The sequence below is a fragment of the Heliangelus exortis genome, chromosome 6, assembly GCF_036169615.1.
Source record: "Heliangelus exortis chromosome 6, bHelExo1.hap1, whole genome shotgun sequence".
In the NCBI taxonomy this organism is placed as follows: domain Eukaryota; kingdom Metazoa; phylum Chordata; class Aves; order Apodiformes; family Trochilidae; genus Heliangelus; species Heliangelus exortis.
Window position 1 is genome coordinate 31270116 of NC_092427.1, and position 21046 is coordinate 31291161.

Sequence of the window (21046 nt, forward strand, 5' to 3'; positions counted from 1 at the left end):
ACCGGTTGGGCTGCGGAACGGCGGTAGCTGTGCCCCTACCCCCCACCCCCCCGGCGGCGCACGGCGGCGGTGGCGGCGGCGGTGGCGGTGGCAGCGGCGGCGGCGGCGGCGGGGCGGGGGCCGGGGGCCGCGGGCCCCGCCGGGCGGGAGGGGGACGCTGGGGCGGGCTCCATGGCAACCGGATGTAAGCGGCGGCGCTCTAGCCGCGGCGGCCCCCTCGCTGGAGCGGCGGAAGGGTGCGTCTCTGTGGTAACACGGAAGTGCCAGAGGCCTGCGGCGGCGTGGGAGCTGGGCCGGGTTCGGGCCGGGCCGTGCTGAGCCGGGCCGAGCCGCTGTCACCTCGGCTTCCGCCGCCTCGGCCTCTCCCGCCTGCACATGGCGGCGGCGGAGACGCTGGTGCGTGGCCTGGCGCGGTTGCTGCAGGACGCGGGTGAGTGGCGGGGCCGTCCGGTGTGAAAGCTCCGGTGTGAAGGCAGCAGTTCTCACGGCCCGGCCTGTCCTTCCCCTTCCCGCAGGGGACCTCGTCCTGGACGGCTCCAGCACGCTGACGCTGCTCACCTCCACCCTGCAGCACCTCACGCAGGTCTTCGAGCAGCACTTGGGCTCCCGCAACCAGAACCGGGGCTTCGTGGCCCTGCCCTCGCACCCCGCCGAGACCGCCGCCATCCTCCAGGCTCAGTTCCTCTTCGATGTCCTGCAGAAGACTCACTCCTTGAAGGTCCGTACCTACCGTGGCCGGGGAAGTGAGGGGCCGGGGGTATTGCAAGGCCGGCGAGCGGAGGCGGCAGACGCGGCTGCCAGCTTCAGAGTCACTGAAGCCCACTGGCCCCGTCTTGCGTGTCTAACGCCTGGGTCGGCTCGCTCTCAAAGGGCTGTTGCATGGAGTCGTCGTTCAGCACGATGGTGTGCAGCTGCTTCGTCTGGGATCAGCTGTAAAACTCAGTGGAAAGTTTTTCAGAGTTAAAAACAGGGGAAGCAGGGGTTAATTATGTCCTGACCTTGGTAAGCTGTTGACATTGTTGGGAAAATGATTATTTCCTGAAATGCTTGAGCAGTTCAGGCTGTATCTGGCAGCAGAGCACAGCTGAATGCTCCCTGAATGATGATCTACAAGAGGCAGCAGAGCTGTGGCATTTGAGCAGAACACTCAGATGTTGGATACAGCCACCACTCTGAGACCTTCTGCTTCTTGTTCCTGAGTTTGACTTGCTGCAGTGTTTTGGGTTTCACAGTGTGGGACATTGCTCAATAATTTTAAGAAGGCTATATTAAAGGTAATATTATGGAGCTAGGGATTCTGCAGAGGGCATTTTGAAAGGTTGCAAGATGTTGCAAGATGGCACATGATTATACTTGGCACAGGGGCACTGTTACAAGGGTAATAGTGGTGAACTGGGCCTGAAAGGGGAAGGGGAATCAGCATCAGTCTTTCGGTTCCCCAGTGGTGCTTAGGAAGTGTTCTGTCTGAGCTCTGTGGTCTGTGATGTCTCTATAACTGTTTTGTATATGAGATGGGTTGGAGAGTTTATGTGAATGTTGTTGGGAGGGTTTTGTACCAGTCAGCTGAGGGTGGAGATTGGAGTGGGGTCCAGAGCCTGTGGAAAAACAGGCACCCTGGCAGGAGAAGGTGGGGAGGGACACTGAAATCTGGTTAGTGCTTACGTTAGCCAAAAAAACAGCATCTTTCTGTAACACACCTGTAAAGATGGGGAAGCTACCCATTGTGGTGCCTTAACTGATTTGCTTGGAGGAACTGACAATTTATTTAACCCTGATCAGATCCTTAGGATGGGAGAGGGGGAAGAGACGGTCAGGGCAAAGAGCAAGGATATAATCTGAAATAAACTTTGCTGAAACTGATCATAAGAGCTTCCCAGTGCTAGCTTCCCCTATAAATGGTCCTGTCCAACATCCCACGTTAGTGCTGGCAGGCAGTGGGCAGTGATTGGTCTCAGCCAGGGCTCTAACTGTGGAAGCAGTGGTGGTGATGAGGCCTTGGCATGTCAGTTCTACATCTGATGAGTCTCTGCAGGCTGACAGAGATGGTCTCTCCATTTGTACTCCAGTGTCTGCAGTGGAAACATCAATTACTTCATTACTCACTTCATCTGAAATAGGGCTTATATGCTGTAGAAAGCACAAGAAGCTGGATTTAATAAGCTGCTTGAACACCGTCTAGCTACCCTGTGGTGAAAGAGCCAGTGGCTAAACTACAGAATGTAAAGAGAAGGTTTGCAGGTACCTCAGTCTAATGCTCTCAGCATCTTGGGATGCAAACTGTGTTCCATTTGATCTGCTTCTGATTTGCATTATTTGGTGTGTTCTAGTGAAATGCACACCCACACCTCCCACAAGAGAGATAGTTTAGCTTCAGTTGCTTGATAAACATAGCTCTAGCAGTTAGCTTTGTCTTTATTTAGTAGATTTGTTAGAGTTGGCTGATGAGGAATCCAGCTGCCAGACCTCCCTGTGGTATTGGAAGTAATGAAGCCACATGGACAGAAGAGAAGAAAAGGGGCACTATGGGCTGTGCTGGCTAACATGATTTTCTCTTAGACCTCTGTTAAATTATGGAGCCAAGAGACAGTGCCAATACCCCAAGCATTGGAGGAGGGCTTGTTAACACCTGAGCTGCTGTTCAAGCTGCTGCAGTTGGTGCATTGGGAGAGTAGTAGTTCAGTACAAATCGAGCTTGACTTGAGACTTCTTTTCTGTTTTCTCCAGCTTGTTCATGTTCCAAGCTGTGTTTTGCAATCTGCTGTGAAGATCTTCCCTTTCAAGTCCCTCCGGCATCTGGAAGTAAGTACAAGAGACAGAACTGGCTTTGAGTCTTGCTGTTTGATTTTTGTTGACTTAGGTTTGTGGTTGCAGAACACCACTACTCCTATAAACTGGGGTAGGCTTTTGTGGCTTCCCTAGAAGGCTAAGTTTAAACTCTAGCAACACTTCCTCAGGAGAAACTTGGGAAAGAGTGAAGGCTGGGATGTTAGGGAAGGCTTCAGCAGGGAAACAGGAGATCCCTTGCAGAGATGGGCCTGGGATGGCAGCTGCTCTTACACTGTAATATTTTGATGTATGTTGTTCTTATTTTCTCATTGCTGCTGTAGCTGAGGTCTGTCCCTCCACACTGCCTCCGGGGACTGCGATTTGTCTATTCTCAACTGGAATCTTTAACCTGTTGCAAGTGTATCAGTACACTGGAGGTGAGTGTCTCTACACAGCTCGGATGGAAAACTGCAGGGCAAAGGCATTCCTTCACACAGGAATGGCAGGTTTAACCATCTTATCAGTCCATGTTGTATATGACTTTTTCTCCCTTCCCTGTTCTGGAGTCCTACTTCTAACTCAGTCAGTGTTGAAGTATTCCCTGCCTGGATACTCAAGTGCTCTGTGGTCTCCTTTTGAGCTGCTTGAGAATGTCTTCCTCTGTTGAGTATTTGCATCATCTAGATTTGACCGTCTTGTGTGTTTGGCTGTTTCCAGATGCTGCAGCTAATTGAGGTTTATTCATTGTACCTCAGCAGCCTTAAGTTAGAGCTGATTTTCAGAGGGAATCTGTGCCCCCCACCCATGTTTTATCTCCGCTGGTGGCCATCAGGTTTTTTAGACACAAAGGGAAGCTCCAGCTGCAGAGAACTGAGTAGCATGGGCTGTGCTAGCTGTGGTGCTCTGGGCTTCTGTCTGTGGCATAGAAGCAGCTGCCTCCTGGGAGCAGGGGCTGCTGGTAGGAAGTGCTTTCAGTGGCTCTTCCATCTGGCAGAGCACAGGTTGGTGTGTATCTTGTGTATCTGACTTCTGTTTTGGTGGAGGTCTGAAAAAGGTTTTGTTAGCATGAATCTTGCTGCTTAGTGTTCAGAGCCTGTGAATTGTAGTGTTTGGTTAACTGTTGCCACTTGAGTGTAGGAAGCAAAAGCAGTTTCTAAATATCTAGTGTGCAGTTCCCACCACCTCCAAATACTTGAATTGGTGACATAAAAGTCACTGCCACTCTAGGCACAGCAGAGTCTGCAAAGCACCATATGCCACCCTAGTTTTAGGCTAGATGTTGTCCTGTGTTCTTCTGCTGTTACTGTAGCAACTAGTCCTGACCAAGGAATGGCTCCTCACTTATTCCTAGGAAATCATTTCAGCATGTGGTGGAGATCTGAGCTGTGCTCTCCCATGGCTGGAATTGCAGACTGTGAACTTCAGCTATAACTCGATCACTGCCTTGGATGACTCACTGGTGAGTGGGGCACCCTTCCTGCATGACTGAAGGGAAGAGATAATCACAGCCAAGAACAAAGCACTCATCACTCAGTGCCTCAAGGTCTGGGTGGGAGGGAGTGGGCTGTGTTAATTTTGCTGGCCTTTCCCAGCAGGACAGGGCTTCCATGCTGTAAGGGAGACATTTGGAAGATCTTATGTAGTGTCTTTGTGTCTTTCAGCAATTACTGAATGCCCTGAGAGTCTTGGATTTGAGTCACAACAAGATCCAGGATTGTGAGCACTATTTAACAGTGAGTATCTTGTCCTGAGCACCAGTGTTTCCTTGTATGGAGAGGATGCTGCTAAAGTGCTGTAATCATTAACTACGTGCCTGCTAAGTGAAGTGTAACAACAGGAATTGGAGTTGTGGTCCAGCAAGCATGTGATTTACATCTAGTGCCTGCAGCCTGCAGTACACTGTTGTACTGTGTGTGCAGCCCTGGTGCCACTGAGGCAGAGTTCCTCACCTGTTCTAAGGCAGGAGAGCTAGCTGTGTGTATCACTTGCCACTCCTATGTGGCCAAGTGATAAATACCAGGATGCATACAGTGTATGCTGTACATACAGTCACACATGCAGTGGGGGATGGCAATGAAATACATGGCCCTGCTGGGCTAGATCTGCTTCTTCTAGGAGAAGTTATAAAACAGCTTTTCATGGAGCTGGTGAAACTCAGAATGTATCATTCAGCATCATCCTTGCAAAGGTAAGAAAGGGCTCTTTTAGTAGTTAAGTCCTGTTGCTATGGCAGGGGGTCCAGATCCTTACTATGAAGGTGGTGAGGAAAGAGAAAGATGCTCCTAGCAAATTTTATGAAGTAGTTAGATCATGCTGAGCACCCCTAGACAAACCACTTCAAATGTGAGCATCCATGTCTTGTTGCAGAAGTAGTCTTAAGGAACTCAACTGTTGGTTGACCTTGGTAGGATGGAAAAAATGGTAGGGCCTTGTACCCTGTCTTGAGTTCAGGGTCAGGTCTCAATTGATCCAGTTGCTGCTCTTCTCTCTGAACAGACCCTTACAGAACTTGAGTACCTCAATCTGGCTTATAACTTCCTGTCCAAGGTGCCAAACCTTGGTATCTTCAGCCGATCCAAGCTGGTGACTCTCATCCTGCGAAACAATGAGCTTGACAGCATTAATGGTGAGCCCACAAGGGAGAAATATTTCTGAGTTTCTCTCTTCCCTGAGGAGGAACAGAACTTGAAAGCCTGGGCACAGCTCTTTTTACTAGGGTTCAGCTTTGGGAGAGAGGGGTGGGTGGGAGGTTCATAGTAGTGTGCTAATGGTGTCTTGCTTTATTTGCAGGGGTTGAACAGCTAGTGAATCTGCAGCACCTGGATGTGGCCTATAACTTGCTGCTGGAGCATGCCCAGTTGGCACCGTTGTCCTCTCTGCACTGTGTTAAAAAAGTAAGCACAAAGCCTGATGGTTTGTGAGACTATTGATGTCATGGTCAGGGAGTGCAAGGTGGAGACCATGTGGTAATAAGAGGGTTTTCAAAGATCAATTCAGATCTTAAGCATTTTAATTTTAAAGTGGGAAGCTGATGGAGGAACATTAGAGAGGCAGCATTCATTTCTGGTGACCTGCTCAAGCCAACCTTTTTCCATAATTCATCCCGTTGCTTCCATCCCACCTTTTTGCTTCCCCTTTCTGATTTTAACACTGTCAAGTTCAGTGAAGATTCTCCCCTAATCCTGTTGTGGGTTTGTATGTTCAGAGAAGTCTGAAGAAGGGTAAGTGCAGGCCCAAACCAGGACACTATAGCACTTGTGAAGGAAGATGATAGTCTTCAAAGGACTGTTCTCTCTTGTTCTCTCAACACTTCATAGAGTCAGTACTGAAAAAGTTCCTAATGATTTAGGGACCTGAGTTGGAATTATCTTAATTTCTTTCTCTATTTGCTTAACGAATTTCAGAAAACATTGTAAAAGCTTATTCCTCTCCTGGCTTGATCACTGTTCTGCTGCAAGGATCTTTTCTGAGTTAGAGAGAAAGCCTGGAGCGTGCTGGCAGATTACATCAGAGCATAGAATATTGCTTCTAATAGCAGTTTCTCTATTTCCCCCACCCAGCTGCATCTGGAGGGAAACCCATTATGGTTCCATGCAAACCACCGATCTGCCACCCTTGTACATCTGTCTCCCAGGGCAGCCTCCTCCAATAATGTGAGTATCAGCCATGTGCCTTCTGCCTCTGCTGTTGAAGGTGTAGTGTGTTCTGACACTCAGGGGAAAATGAGGGGAAAGAATTTCATAAACCTGAAAATTTCTTCCTGGGGTGTAAGAGTGAGGATTTTTTAATGGTTTGTTGGGTATTTGGGTTTGGGGTTTTTTTTTTCCTTTTTTTTTTTGGGTTTTTTTTTTTTTTTTTTGGGGGGGTTTTTTTGAAATAGAGTAGTTTATCTTTAAATTTTTATGTGGTGTGCTGGCCAGGTCAGAGAGAGTTCAATACTCATCTGAAGTTTGCAAGACTTCAGATCTGGATATATCTTCACTGTCCTTTATCAGTTTTTTCTCACTGATGATTCCAAAACTTTATTCTTTTCCTGCTATGTAGCTGGATTTTGCAAAGAAAGAACTTGCTGTGTTGGCCCACTTTGCCTAATCTCATACTCCTTTGGCAACCATGGCCACCTCTTTTTCTCTCCCTGTCATTCTGCTCTCATCACTGTTTCCCTTCCACACTGGTGCTTAGGTCAATTCTTGGTAATCTGATTTTAAATAAAGAAGCTACCAAAGACAGCATTCTGGCAATTTAGGAAAGGAAACTTGCTTGCTAAGGATTAGAAGTGTTCCAAAGCTGATCTGCCCTTCATATTAGTGGCAAATGTCTGGATTCATTGTCTTAAAATTGCATCTTGGAACAAGCTACTGACTCAGGCAAAAAGTAGGGCACAAGGTTTGAGGTGAAAGTGAGTACCTCTCAAAATAACCTGTATGTTGTTACAAAATATTCTATTGTATTCCTTGAACTGTCCTGTAAACAGGAAAGCCCCAATGGTCCCTTCTAGCTTTACATGCTATTAGGTCAGGTAGCTACAACTGAAGGAGTGATGGATAGACAGGAACAGGGTTGTTGTCTTTTCAGTTTTGTGCTTGGGATCCCAAACCTAGGGTGGTCTGAAGGGGATTAGTAGTCAGCAGATGTTGTCCTGAGTATGTGCCAACCAAATGGAATCTGACTGCCAATGGATCTCTAATTACAGTTCCTCTTGGATGGGGAGCCACTCTCTTCCTCAGACCTAATGGTAAGTACAGTTGTAAACTGATCTTACCAGCTTTGGGTGTGGGAGCTCTGACAGTTTTTTGCATTGTTACATGTGCCACTAAATCTTTATGGGCTGCCTTGACTCTTTGACACAGTTCATTTTGGCTCAGTCCTTGCTGATTCCTAGTAATTGCAGGGACTGGCCATTGTAACTTATTATATCCTATGTAGCCTTGCAGAACTTGGAGCCTTGCCTGTTTCCTCTTCAGGATCCTGCCTGGTACTTGACACTTGAATTACATGGCAGCAAACCAAACACTTATCAGTTTCCCATCTGCTCTTTTTAACAAAGGCAGATATTGAGTCAAATCAGAGTGGTCATGATAAAAAATCCAGTCAATCAGGCAGGATCTGTTGTCATCATCAACTGAGATGGTGAAAGTTTGGGGAGAAGGGCAGGGAAGTTGTCAGGCTGAGTTGTGGCTTGGTAACCTTGTCTTCCCTTTGCACTCAGCAGGCAGCATTCTCTTCTTTTGGCTTTAGCACCTTCCAAGACTTGTGCAAAGTGTGTCACAGTCAATCCATACTTCTACCTCAGAGAAAACTCTCCTGGACCGCAGTGCTCTGGACAGTTCCTGTGCTGCAGACTTCAGTGACAGTCCATCCCCAGCAGAGAATGTGGCTGTCAGGCTCCCACGGAGGAAAAGCAAGGTCTGGGACTGAAATAGCTGCTTAACCATGTAGTTGGCATGTTGTGGGTGAAGGGGCTTCCTCAACATGAAAGCCCATATAGTGGGATGTGGTCTTGTACTGGCTGTATGGCAGTGGTAGTGAGCCTCTGCACTCTGGTGTGTTAGAAAGGTGCTGGGCTTGACATCAGTCTTGATATACTTTGACAAATGTTTCATGGTGTGCTACTGTACTGTAGCAGCCACGAACCCTTCAGCTTGGCAGAGCCAGACGCTCTTTTGCTTGTTCTGGTGCCTCCCAACTATTCTTATTCCTTTTGTTCCAGGGAAAAGTCAAAGTACGCAGAGCGAGTATTTCGGAGCCCAGTGACACAGAACACGAGGCCCCAGCATTACCTCTCTCTGCCGGTAAGGATTGTTGTCTTCTTCAGTGAAACACCAGCTGAACTGCCCACACTCAGAGGCGTGCTCTGGTGTGGCAACTGTTTTCATACTTCTCAAGTTTTCTCTCTGCAGGCCTGGTCCTACAGCATCAGAAGGAGATGAAGCGCTTGAGCAGCTTCAGAGATCGTTTTGGTGTTGACTGGCTGCAGTACAAGAGACATCTGGAGAAGAATGACCAAGTACCTGTCATCTGCCGGAGTCGTTCTGCAGATGAGATTGCAGGCAGGCCTGCTGCAATGGATTTGCAGAGTGAGAGCTCTGAGACAGAGCAAGGAAAATCCCAAGTATCCCAGAAAGAATCCCCTCCTCATTTGGATGATATTGAGAAGAAGGAAGAGCCTGAAGTACAGCTGGATGAGCACATAGAAGAAGAGGAAGCAGATGAGCTAATGCTGGGGGAGGAAGAGGAGGAGAAGCCAGAAGGTAAATAGGGATTTTCACTGGTGTGTTTGAGAGCTTGGTTGATGAAAGAATAGATGGAATAAATGTGATATCCCTGAAGTTTTATCATGCTTCCCAGTATTGTAAGAATTCTAAGGACTGGGGCCAAGCAGACCTTGAAGGCCTGCTGTATGTACATACCTGTACTGTGTCTTGTTTTGGCAGTGGACCTTTGCCAGCCAGTGCTGGTGAGTCAAATAGAAGGTGAAGGGGACCCAGAGCCAGATTGGATCTTCCTGCGAGTTACAGCTAAGCATGTGATTGAGGTGGAACTGAAGGCTGCCAGAGTCCTTCACAAGCTGGAGCTGAAATGCCTGGAGAAGGTGGACACCTCTGAGATGAACTGGAAGAGGATGGTAAGTTAAACCTCTTGTGCGAGTCTTTGGCATCTTACTCCCTGTGTGGGCCAGCATTCTGGATTTGGTCTTCTGTCACAGTACCCTGCAGGTCTTTTCCTAGCTCCTGCAAAGCCTGATTGATTGATTGATTGATTGAGCATCTCTTCCACCCAACACGTGTATCAACAGCATCTGTATTGCTTAGAGTACCTGTGGTAATATAGCAGAAGCCAGCACTAATTCTGTTCCAAAGCTGGAGTTAAAAAGTCAATGGCTGGACTTGTTCCAGTGTGCAAGACTGGGAGACTTCTCAAGAGGAGCCTGTATGAAACAGAGACTCTTTGCCGTTCATTCCTCACCAGGATATAACCCTGGCCTTAGAGGACTGCTTGTGGACTGCACTATTTCTTAGACAGTGCGGCACTGAGCCTAGTGTGATGTTTGGAAATCTACTGGTAGATCAATGAAAGGTTTTCCATCTGCTTTAGGTGCATGCATTACCAGTACCAGCCCTATTTTGCTTTTGTGGTTCTTTAGAAAGGGAGTTCGGAAATCTCTTTTTCTTCATGGTAGGATGTTTGCATTCAGTGTGTACTTGGACATGTTCACAGGCTTCTCTAATACTGTTTTACCCAAAAGCTCCAACTCATTTTTCCTTCCTGCCCTTGTACCTCCTGAATGTTTGTGGCTTGATATGCCTCAGAATATCAGCTTTCATGATACCCTTGTAAGAAGGTGTTTCATTTGAAATGCTTTGTTCCAGGCCCTGAAAAATTACTTTTGTTCTCAGCATTTGTGAGCTTATTTTTATTTGTTTGTTTATATCCATTTTACTGTGCTCCCAAATGCTATCAGCTACTCAGGGCTTACTAAATTCAGTGCTTGTATGGCCATGTTTCAGACAGTTGCAAACAAATCTGTATAGTGGATGCTGTGCTCTCTTTCTAGTATTTTTTTTTTTTTTATCTCCCATAGGATGTGGAGCAAATTTTCCCTGTCCTCACACTGCACTTCAGCTACATTCGCAAGGACCGGCAGAAGCGCAAATATGTGGTGCTGGATGACTGCCCAGAGCAGTGTCTACAGGTGGAGGGGAAGGAGGGGGAAGCCTGGGGAGGGGGCAATGTTAGTGGAAGACACTGGCCCCCAGCCACTGCGTAGCCACTGTTTTTAGAGCACACCTTGTTGCAGCTCATGTCTGGCTTGTAAGCTGAGGATTTCTCCTGCTACACAAATGACCAGTGGAGGGCCCTGCGAGCCATGGGCTGGTGTTTCCTGGGTGCTGAGCGATGCACTAACCCTAGCCTGGACTTAGCCCTCCAGACAATGAGAGTGTCAGTGCTATGGCCACTCTGGTCTGCACAGCTGCTGGAGGGAGTTGGGTCTCAAAGTATTTTTCTCGAGGTGCTGTTGTTTAAGTACATTTAAACAAGATGTTACAGAGAAAGCACAAACAAATGGGACCTTTGAGACCACAGTTCTAGAGATAGCCTCGCAATACATAGATAAGAGGAATGGAACTACAAAAACAGGTTCTCTTGGTCTTATGCAGTGAAGCCCTTGGCAAGTCTTGCATAGACTGGCTGTTGTACTCCATTAGCTGGGAAATGGCCCTGCATCCCTTGCAGTCCATCATGCTGTAATGAAGCATGTGAGACTTACTGATTTCAGAGCCCTGTTTCCGTTAGGATGGTTATAGCTGCATGCTAGCACTCTTTTCCCTGTGCTGCTACTTTTAGGGTGTCCTTGAAGTGCTGTTTCCAGCTGTTGAGGAGAATCGTCGAAATCAAGACCAGGAAAAGGGATACACAAAGCTCCAGTGCCTGAAGTGCAAGCAGGAGTTTTCACAGCCTGCTCCCTGGCATCAAGGTTCTTATCCTTCAGAGGTTGGAGATGCCAAAATCCTGGAGACCCTGATTGCCTCAGATAAAGGTAAGATGTAGTGCCCAGAAACAGGATGCTAGCTAATTCCAAGGCAGACTACTGGAATGGCAGCTGTGGTGCAGATCATGGAATGTGTAGGAGAGGGGTGATGCCTTGGCTGTACTGGAATTAAAACCTGCTGTGGGATATACTCTCACTTTGCCCATTTGGACTAGGAAGAGCCTGCCTTGTTCACTAGCCAGAATAAGCCACTGTTTTAAGGTTAAGCAAAGAGAGCAGCCCAGCTGTGGGTGGCCTGGGGTCTGAGAGAACACAGGGGTGCTGGAAACTGCAGATGGGCCACAAAAATCTGAAGGCTGGGAGGCCTTAATGGTCACATGGTCTCTCGACCTGTTGAAGCCAAGGTCAGTTCTACCACAGAGACTAATTTGGGCTTTTGCTAATGGAGGCTTCTGGGGAATCTGCTTCAGTATTTTGGGTAAAAACTTAGCTGTTAGACATTAGAAAAATCACCAGAACCCTGGCTGTGATCTTAAGCCCCCTTTTGCTTGCCTGATGGGGAATGATTTATTCCTTTCTTCATATTTGAGGGCCATTGTTGTTCTCCCCCCCCTACAACTAGTCCTGTCTTCTGTCATCTAGACAAAATAAGCTCAGCTCCCTAGATAATTTGCTTGTCAGTCATATCTCATACAATGCAGTTATTCTTGCTGGTCTCCTTTGTACTCTTTCCCATTTGTCCACATATTTCTTTGTGTGTCTGAAACTAGATGTGGTATTTTGGCTGAGACATGGCTAGTGCTGAGGAGGTACCTTCCAGTTCCTGATTTTTTCAAAGCTCAGAGGGGAGTGCCCAGCCTTAGCTCAGAAGATGCTTCTTGTTTGATGAAGTATCCTGGGATCGAAGTACTGCAGTGATGGCAACAGTGCTGTCCTGGCTGCAGCACTTCCCTCCACCCCAGGATACTTTCTTCCCCCCACCAGGGTAGTGGGAGTCCCAAGATCCAGCTGGGAGTCTTCTGTGGTATGGATAAAGGGAGCATCAGGAATTGGGGTCAGGAAGGATGAGGACAGCTGCGAAAGTGACACAGCATGTCTAGCTGGAGGGTGAACTAAGCTGGGGATGGAGGTGGCTAAGGAAGGTTGAATTGGCTGGTCATGATTTTGGGTTTCAAAGACTATGTGAGCATTTGTGGACACAAAGTGGAGGAAAATCATGAGACAGAGTCCTGACGTAGTTTCAGTTGCAACTACACCACACAGTGGTCACTAACTCTGAGCAGAGCTATTTCTGGTGGATGTTAGCACTGATCCAGAATTTCTCAATAATCTGTGAGGTGAGGTGTGTAGGATATGATTCAGAGTTGCTTAACAAGTTGCTCAAGTCAGATAACTATTGTCTACTTCAAAAGGAATCATTTGTGGTTTGCAGAAGGGAAAAAAAAACCCAAGGAGAATCTTGTTGTTCATTTTTTTCTTTATCCCTGACAAAATCTTCCACAGATGCTGCAGCAGCTGGTGAGCCCGTTGTCTGTCCCAGTTGTTCCAGTGACCATGTGGTCATCCTGCCTTCAGAGGTGTATTCCAGCACACCTTTGCCATCTGGCCATGATAGCACGAGTGAAGACCTATCAGACTCTGTCCTGGAGGGAGGAAGCCAACAGGAGGGCCCAGAGGAAACGCCTGCCCTGGCCAGTGAGAGTGGGAAGTTCTACATTGGCGGGGAGGACAGCTCTGAGATGGATACCAGCAACAGCACCAGGACCCCAGAGCCGAGTGGCGAGCACAACAGCGCTCTCTATTCCAGCTCCCGCAGTTCAGATGGAGGCATCGGGAAAAAGGAGCTGAGCCTGAAGAGCCAGTACTTGTCCCTCAGCCACACAGACACAAACGGGGGCAGCTTGATGGGGAGCTACCGTTACAGTGTTTCTCGTGGGCCCACTCCTTCCCAGCTCTCTTTGAACTCCGAATCTGAGGAAACATGGAATCTCAGTCCAGGTGAGTATGCAGGAGCACAGCAGGGTTTAGGGGTGTGCACAGTTTGGTGCTGGGCTTTCTCACTGGTGCTTGCAGGGTTCACTGCCTCCTGTCTAATGGGGAGGGGGTGTCATGAAGCCCAATCAGCAGTAACTGATTATGTTACTGCTGATTATGTTACTTATGTGCATTTTTTCATTCCCCTTTCTGTTCAATCCTTGTGCCTGAATATAGTGAAAACTGAATCAGATCCTAATCCCTGGTATTTCTCAGACTCTGACTAATAAGATCTTCTTCTGGGAGCTGCACCACTCAGTGATAGACACACCGGGTTCCTGTGGCACCAGTGAACTCCCAGCTGAAGCATTACTTTTGCAGACTACTATGCACAATTTCTCTGTATTTATTTGTGGGCTTAAGTGCAGTGTGAGGCTGGTGTTTTTGTAGGAGGCTCTGGTTAGTGGATCCACAGTTACTTGTGCTTTCCTCAGTGGTCTTTGTGAGCTTCAAATGACAAAGCCTGTCCCAAAGAAGAGACTCTGTGATGGTTGTGTGAGGGCTATTGTGCAAGACAGCAGTTACTAGGAAGTCTACAAATGCTTTCTGTGCAGCACCTTGGATTTCTGATAAAGCAGACTGCCTTTGCTTGGGTATCAGCTTGTGATTTACAGAATAACTGAAGCTGGTACAGGACCAGTGTTTAGGATTGCCATGATCAGTCCTGTACACTTGAAGTGTCAGAAATAAAGCAGTCTTCTTCTCCAGGTCAAATCGCAAGGTCTCAGTTTATAAACCAAACCCATGAGAAAGTTCCTGCTGAGAAGTGATTAGTGTAGTGTTTGTGGTGGAGAACACCTGCACTTGGAAGCATATTTTCTCAGGTAGTATTGTGGCTATTGCATAAATTATGTGGTCATACAATTGCATGACAAACATAATTATATTCCTTAGCAGTTTTATTGATGTCTTCCTCAGCCCTCCTTAGCCTTACCACAGCCAAAGTCAGAGTTTAAAAAGTTGACTTGAGCTGACACCAGCTGAAATGAGAAATACCTTTCTGGCTTTGTGACCACAAATTGCCCTTCTGCCAAATCTGCCAGCAAAGCAGTGTCCTCCTGTGACTAAACAGCTGAGCATAGATTGAAGATGGGTTAGACCAAAGCTTTGTATATGTCAAAAAGCAAATGTTGAGGTCATGAAATCCCCTCATGTCTCCACATTGAGACCTGTGGCCTGTAGAGCCCTGGATTTGGCCCTTTGTCTTGAGGAGAGCCTTGATGGAAGCTGGTGTGCAGAAGGGGTGATGCTGCTGCCATGCTTGGGCAGCACCTGGTCCGTGGGCAGTGTTAATGATGCCCTTTGCTCTCCTCAGCTGTGAACAGCATCCCCAGCATGAGGGACTTCCGCTCTGTGGATCATCGCCTGAAACTGTACCTGGATATGGAGGTTTTTGAAGAGGACACTGAGGAGTTCCAGTGCTTCCTCAAGGTGAGTTCCCGCGATACCATTCCTACAGCTCCTTGGCTGTACTTCTTGCCACCCTGCAAGTTCTGCACTGGGGTGACATCCTAGAGGCTGTGGGGTGTGAAGGGGGCTGAAGTGTGTTTGAGTTGGTCCTTTCCATGAGTGAGCTAGCAAGGGGCAGGCCAGTGCTGTGACCCACCCTCTCTGTACTCTAGGTGGTTATGGTGAAGTTTGGCCGACAAGAAGAGTTCCTCTCAGTCCTGGTTGCCTCTGATCTCAAGATTTATGTGCTGGAAGTCACGGGGGCTATCAGGTGAGGACAATAGTGGCAAGTGAGACCCTGTGAGTGCCAGCCTGTGCTAGCCTTACCCTGCAGGTGTGGTGACATGCAAAGGCTCTTCTGGCAACCCCCCCTGCAGTCTAATGTGGGAGAGGAGATGGGGCAGCCTGCTGCAACTGAGGGCTATGCTCTGTAATTAGGGGACAACCTGCAGATTGGCTGAAGAAGAATGACTCTCACTACCTCTCTGATATTTCCTATCTGGAAGTGGGACTCTGCCACCAGAGCTTGCGAATGGAGTTTGAGAACCCAAAAGCCTCCTACAATCTGCTAATGCGGAACCAAAGCTGCTGTGACCAGTTCCTGGAGACTCTGACACGTAAGAGTGGAGCTGTAGTTGGGGGGGTGTGAGGTGGGGAGAGAATTTGGAAGATTTGCTCTTGGAAAGTTCCCAGGAGAGCTGTAGTTGGAAGTATGTGGGAAATTTACTTCTTATCAGCTCAGAAAAAAGTTGGGGGAGAACACCTTTAGCACCGTAACTTTGAGTGTCTCTCTGTTGACTAGAGAACCTTCTGAGCTGTAATGTTCTTTCCTTGGGTTTGCAACAAAAGATATCTTTTCCCTCTCTTTAGATCTCATGCAAGAGCTGCCTGCTAAGCACAGGAGTAAGGTGAAAGAAATCCCAACTGTGGAAATGAATCCACAGCATTGGCTATGGTAAGAACAGCCTCTTGAGAAGTTGGGGTTTGGATAAAAGAGGATGTTTTCTTCTCCAGCCATGCCTGGGAAGCACAGTTCTCAAAAGATCAGAGCACAGAAGGAGGTGATGCTGGAGTGGCAGCCATGCCTGTGTTACAGGTTTAAGGCAACTGGTTCAGGTGCCAGCTGCACAAGGGGTGAGCAGGCAAAGGTGTGTCACAGACTGAGTCAGGGAGGATTCCACATCACCTGGAGGAGCCTGAGCAGAAAATAATGGAGGGAAGAAAAGAAGGAGGCATAGGGCAGCCTCCTCCCTTGCAAGAAGCAATTGTTTCTTAGCTGATGAGGTGGTAGGCAGAGTAACAGGAGGGAGGGTGATTGTACAACATTGGGAAGAGATGGGTCCCTCACTTCCCCAAAAGGACAGTGAACAGTAGCTAGCTCACAGCAGACCTAGACTTGATTAGCCTGCTGTTGTATCTCTTCCAGGCCTCTGCTGGACTCCAAGACCACAGATTCTGCAGCTGCAGATGACCCTTGTTTCTTCTACCTGCTGGCCTACCTCATCCAAGGTACAGGAGATCTTGGAAGCCAGGTGTACCACACCTTTTGGTGCCTGCTTACATGCTTGTATCTTTAGTGTACAGTCTGTGGGAAGAGAGCTGAGCCTTTGGTCCAGCAGCAAGATGGGACAGGGGCATGGGTGAGGTCTGGTTTTTTTAGTGTTTAGATGTGGAGGATAGCAGCATGCTTCCCCCTGCACATCCAGAGAATCTACAATCCCTTTTCTGCATGATGGTCTCTGCTATAGGGAGCAGCTGGTCTTGAACACCTGGTTTGCTGACAAACCTGAATGGTTTCTGAGAAGCTGGAGATTTTCTAAGGGCTGGATCATTGCCCTGAGCTGAGGGAAGGCTGGTTTGTGTGAGGAGCTGAAAAGCTTCTCAGTTTGGGAAAAGAGAAGCAGGTGTCTGGAACCTGAGACAGTAGGACAGATGCAGCCTGCTGTAGTCCATCAAGTTCTGTTCTAGGGCTTGCTGAGGGCCAAATGTGCTAAACCTGGGATCTGAATCTTCAGCGAACAATTACAGTGTCTCCTTAGTTTGGGACACTGAGAAAAAGCAACCTAGCTTTTTAAAATCAGTTCTGACCAATTGCTTACTACTCTTATACCCATGCTCACCACTGACCGTTGGGGAGGTATGAGAGAATAAGAATCAGAAGAATCTGTGGGAAGTATATTTGTAGGTCTTCTCAAGCTGAACAAATAGCCTATGGGAGGGTGAACATAAATTGTGGGTTTTTTTACTCTCGGTTTTTGAGTAGGGTGCCCACTGGACACAGTTCCAGCTGAGACCTCATTGCCAAGTAGACAAGACTAATTAAACATCTTATTTCTGGTACTCCTAGTAATTCCCAGCAGTGGGATGTGATGAGAAAAGCAACATGTTGCTGTAGCAGCTTGTGATTCCTCTGTGACCTCAGCCAGTTCTACTGTTGGCTCCCTATTTCTGTGCATCTAGTACTTTTCATTTGCATCTGCTGAAATCAGTTGTATGATATTTATGCTCCTTACAGTTTATCAAAACTACTTTGCTTCCTACCATACTTATGACACATCCCAACTTGGTATTAAACTTTGTGTGTGTGCTGTTACAGCCATCAGATATCTGCAGCCAGACAAATTCAGGCCAAAAAAGGCAGCTGCTTAGCTGAAGCTGATGACTTTTAAGTATGGAATCATAAAGTGTTGTTCAAGAGGTGAAAGGACTCGAATGTTTTTTCCTGCCTCACATGAGGACATAGGCTGGACAAAGCTTGCTGGGAGATTGCCTATCTTATGCATGCTCCTGCAATGAGATTGGATAAGCTGGTCAAACCCAGCCATGTTTAGCTACCCTGCTTCCCCTCTTCAGTTAGGAAGCCAGATAACAGCCAGGAAGCTGTTCACCCAGTTACTGTTACTGGAATGTATTTCCCCAGGGGAAAGCAAAGCTGGTTCTGTGGTGACTCAGGCTTCTCAGCAAAGCCTGTCCTATTCCCTTGTATCCTTTTAGGGGCATCTGCTTTCCCTGTGACCCTGCTGAGCACCCGAAGCATGCTGTTTCTGCTGGAGGAGAATCACCAGTGGCAGGTGCAGCCCTCCTTGGATGCAGACCATGAGGCAGAAACGCCTCCTAAGAGCAACATCCAGTTGAAGGAGAAGCAGATGATCAGCAGTATTAGCAATGTCATAACCTATCGACTCTGTCCGTGTGACATCAAGCTGATGCTTTATGATGAGGTAATGGGGCACACAAGATGCTGGGGGCTAGATTGTGCCCAGAACCCTGTTTCTGTCAAGGGTACTTTGGGGCTGTCATTTCCCACCCTAACCTAGGACCTTGCACAACAGAGGCAGGGGAGCACAGGGTATTGCTGCCAAACAGAAGTCATGCAGGGACACTTCCACAGCTGGCAGCAGAGAGGGTGGAGGATGTAACATAGGAACTGGGAGGAGCTGACAGCTGCTGGGGAACAGCAGCTCAGGGGTTATCAGGCCCTGCTCATCCACCTCCCTCTCTTTCCTCCCTCCCAGGTGCTGAAGGTGGAGAGCACTTGGCACATCCGCACAGAGTGCCCTGAGCTCCTGCTACAGCTGGTGGAGTGGATCCGTAGGCCCTGGGAGGAGATGTTCTCAATCAAGCTACGGAAGGCTGTGTATGAGGGGCTGGAGTGAGCTTACCAACTGTGGGCAGGCAGGACTTGGAGTCAAGCATGCTGCTGTGCTGGTGACAGTGCACAAGTGTCTCCCACTCCCATTAGACCTTGCTGTCCTGTGACCTCTGCTTTCAACTCTACTCCTGCCCCTGACCCTTTTTTGTTGAGTATGAGGGGAGCACACAATGGTCCAGACTGCACAGTCACTTGCACTGACCTGGCTATGGAAGGAGGAGGAGGGGAGTATTATTCCCTGTAATACTGCATAAGCTACACAGAATTTTAACTTGGCAGTGTCTGCTAGTCTCCTTCAGGGCCACATAGAGTACCACTGAAGGAAGAGGGAAGCCAGACCAAAGCATGTTCAGTAGGACATGCAGTGGTACAAGGCAAGCAGCAGGCCAGAGGCAGTTGGGTGCTGTGGTCTTACTATCAGGTGTATTTGCTGCCTTTCTACCTGTCTCCAAACAGCAGCCAGTATTTGCTGCTTTTTCTTTTTTTCCTTTTTTTTTTCCCTCCCCCTTCTTCCTGTCCACAGCTTCCCTAAAGCTGTCTGCTTCAAACGGGAGCCTGATTGCACAAGGGGATGAGGCATGTTGGACTAACAAACCCCACAGAGAGCCCTTACCTGCCTGCCTGGCAGGGCATGGCTCAGTCTGCTGCTGTAGTCTTTCACTGTCACTGGGGAGGGAGAAGCTGTGAGGCTCTTGGCACAAAAATGTGTTGTTCATTGCTTAGGGGTCAGGACCCTCATGGGCACAAGCAGGTACAAGTGAGGCTCAGACTTTTCTGAGCAGTCCAAAAGCAAGAGTTTATTTTAACATGAGTTTTACTATTTTCTACTGTAAATAAAAGTTTATATTTACTGAATTGTCATCTTTTCTCTGTTTCATCCTCTTTCACTACTGTAAGATCTTGCATACTGGCTTTGTAGCAGTCTCAGTGGCTCTACAGCATCTCACAGGGTTCAAGCTGTTCTCCCACTCCTGTTCAGGATGGGTGCTGATGGGCTGCTAGACAAATCTCAACATTCCTGACTCCCAAGGAACAAGGCCCAAACAGGATTAGACTGATGACAAGTACCAGTTGTATTGTCCTCCTGTGACATACCCTCAGGTGAGCATCCTGTGGGCTTCCAGCCCCAGCAAGTTGCTCACTGGCTGTACAGGCCCTCAGAGTGTGATTCTCACAGGGGATGTTGCTGCCATGCCCATGGAGGTGGGAGTACCTGCCCCCAAGTTCTTCCCTGTAGCAGGCATTACTTTGTCTCAAACTGCCCTGCACGCTTAATGCAGCTGCAGAAATGCTGCTGCCTGGCCAGGGCTTGCTGTGTCTCAGGGGTCTCTGCCCAGTGTTTTGATACAGCTGAAACTTCCTGTGGGGGTGCACAAGAAATGGTGCTGCCAGGTGGGATCCGATAGTCCAAATAAGGACCTTTACTGATGTCTGCGTTTCCCAGAGCAATGTCTCTGTCTTGCTGCAAGTGTTCAGCCCACTGTTTCAGGGCACGCTTTCCCATGGCTGAATCCTTAATGATAAAACCTCTATTTTATGCCAAGGTGATCTAGATTTCTTTATAGACGTGTATTTGGCATTCAGTCCCTGGTGCCTATTTTCTTTGGATACTGATTACTGCAGCTTTTTGCAAGTGTTTCTATGATGTCTAGACTTTTCACATACTCAAAGTTGGTGGCTGTGGTTTTGGTTTCTGCTACTTGGAACACAGCAGTGACTGTGTCCCACAGCATCCCACTGTTCCAGTCTCACCTGGGCAGATCAGTTAAACTTTCTCTCCCTGGTCAAACCAGCTATGCCATCCTCATAGCCATAGGAGAGCAGGATGTTCAGTTTCCATATTTTGTAGTGGTCCAAAGGCCACCTTGCAGCATGCTCTTGGACACTTTCTTGGACTCACTGTACAATTAGACTTTCTCCCATCACTTCCAGAAGCAGTTGCATTGCTGAAGGCCTAGTGGCTGATATTTTTGTCTAGCTTTCTACAGACTTGTTTGACTAGATCTTAACTGTCTTGAGGCAGATGTCACAATGCATTCCATTTTCTCCTCCACTCTTTCTAAATGGACATATGGCTGTTGCTCTCCATTCCTTTGGAGCAATCTTGGACTGCAAGCATGGGTGAGCTTGAAAGCACTGCAAGCACCTAGCACTTTGTCCAGAGGAAGGAGTATGAGTTAGGATTCTGTCTTCATCTTGTCATCTAAGGAGCTTGTGCATTTTCTGTCTTCATCTTCTGTAACTTTTTTACAAGGGGCAAGAGGCAAAATTGGAGTTATTGTACCAGCCCACTGATGTCTCATCTATGTGAGTGGATTTCCTGAGAAAGCCCATCCCTGGAGTTTTTTCTTTTTCCATCTCAGCTGAGCTGCACCTTTGCCCTGTCATGCTTGTGTCTGTGTGCATTGAGGGGCCTGACAAAGTGTGGACTGCCAGAACCAAAGGTTTCAGTGGTGTGTCTGTCCACTGCTCTTCTCAAGCTCTTCCAGGTTTTTACTGCACAAGTGACTACTCATTTGTTCTCTGCTCCTCGACATATCTCTGCAGCTCTGTGCTCAGCTCAGCATTAGCCCCTTGGTCCTCTTAACAGCTCCCTGCTCTTCTGCATTCCTCTGGCCACTGACAGGGAAGCTCTTATGATGCCACAACCTCTC

At 48.0% G+C, this 21046-nt stretch overlaps 2 protein-coding genes across 8 annotated transcripts in view; one reads left to right on the plus strand and one right to left on the minus strand.

The window, feature by feature from the left end:
* SLC4A3 (solute carrier family 4 member 3) overlaps positions 1-271 on the minus strand; it is a 34987-nt gene extending 34716 nt beyond the window's left edge. For 4 of the 5 annotated variants that reach the window (XM_071747565.1, XM_071747566.1, XM_071747568.1 and 1 more), the window contains exon 1: positions 3-77. The gene's annotated coding sequence lies outside the window, so the exon portion shown is untranslated. Of the gene's footprint in view, positions 1-2 lie in introns of all 5 variants that reach the window. The other variant, XM_071747563.1, reaches the window with a different exon arrangement.
* Positions 252-19247, plus strand: STK11IP (serine/threonine kinase 11 interacting protein). Of its 3 annotated transcripts, XM_071747569.1 has the most exons (25): positions 252-430; positions 516-718; positions 2725-2799; positions 3108-3203; positions 4118-4225; positions 4428-4499; positions 5263-5392; positions 5557-5660; positions 6327-6419; positions 7460-7501; positions 8005-8172; positions 8477-8558; positions 8667-9017; positions 9201-9391; positions 10349-10459; positions 11113-11305; positions 12761-13255; positions 14607-14722; positions 14914-15011; positions 15179-15357; positions 15611-15695; positions 16167-16249; positions 17735-17961; positions 18256-18377; positions 18916-19247. In XM_071747569.1, the coding sequence occupies exons 1-25, from the start codon at positions 376-378 to the stop codon at positions 18965-18967; spliced, it is 3531 nt and encodes a 1176-aa protein (XP_071603670.1). In that variant the 5' UTR covers positions 252-375; the 3' UTR covers positions 18968-19247. The 3 variants fall into 3 exon arrangements, with proteins under 3 accessions (XP_071603670.1, XP_071603671.1, XP_071603672.1); XM_071747570.1 differs by having other exon boundaries at positions 282-430; positions 18256-19247; XM_071747571.1 differs by lacking the exons at positions 15611-15695; positions 18256-18377; positions 18916-19247 and having other exon boundaries at positions 282-430; positions 17735-17897.
* Positions 19248-21046: the final 1799 nt, after the last annotated feature.

Bases quoted from the DNA above. Each gene is read 5' to 3' on its own strand.
- STK11IP (XM_071747569.1), top strand. From the start codon at position 376: ATGGCGGCGGCGGAGACGCTGGTGCGTGGCCTGGCGCGGTTGCTGCAG. The intron at 431-515 runs GTGAGTGGCGGG...CCCTTCCCGCAG, and splicing joins GCGGTTGCTGCAGGACGCGG to GGGACCTCGTCCTGGACGGC. The intron at 8,559-8,666 runs GTAAGGATTGTT...TTCTCTCTGCAG, and splicing joins AGCATTACCTCTCTCTGCCG to GCCTGGTCCTACAGCATCAG.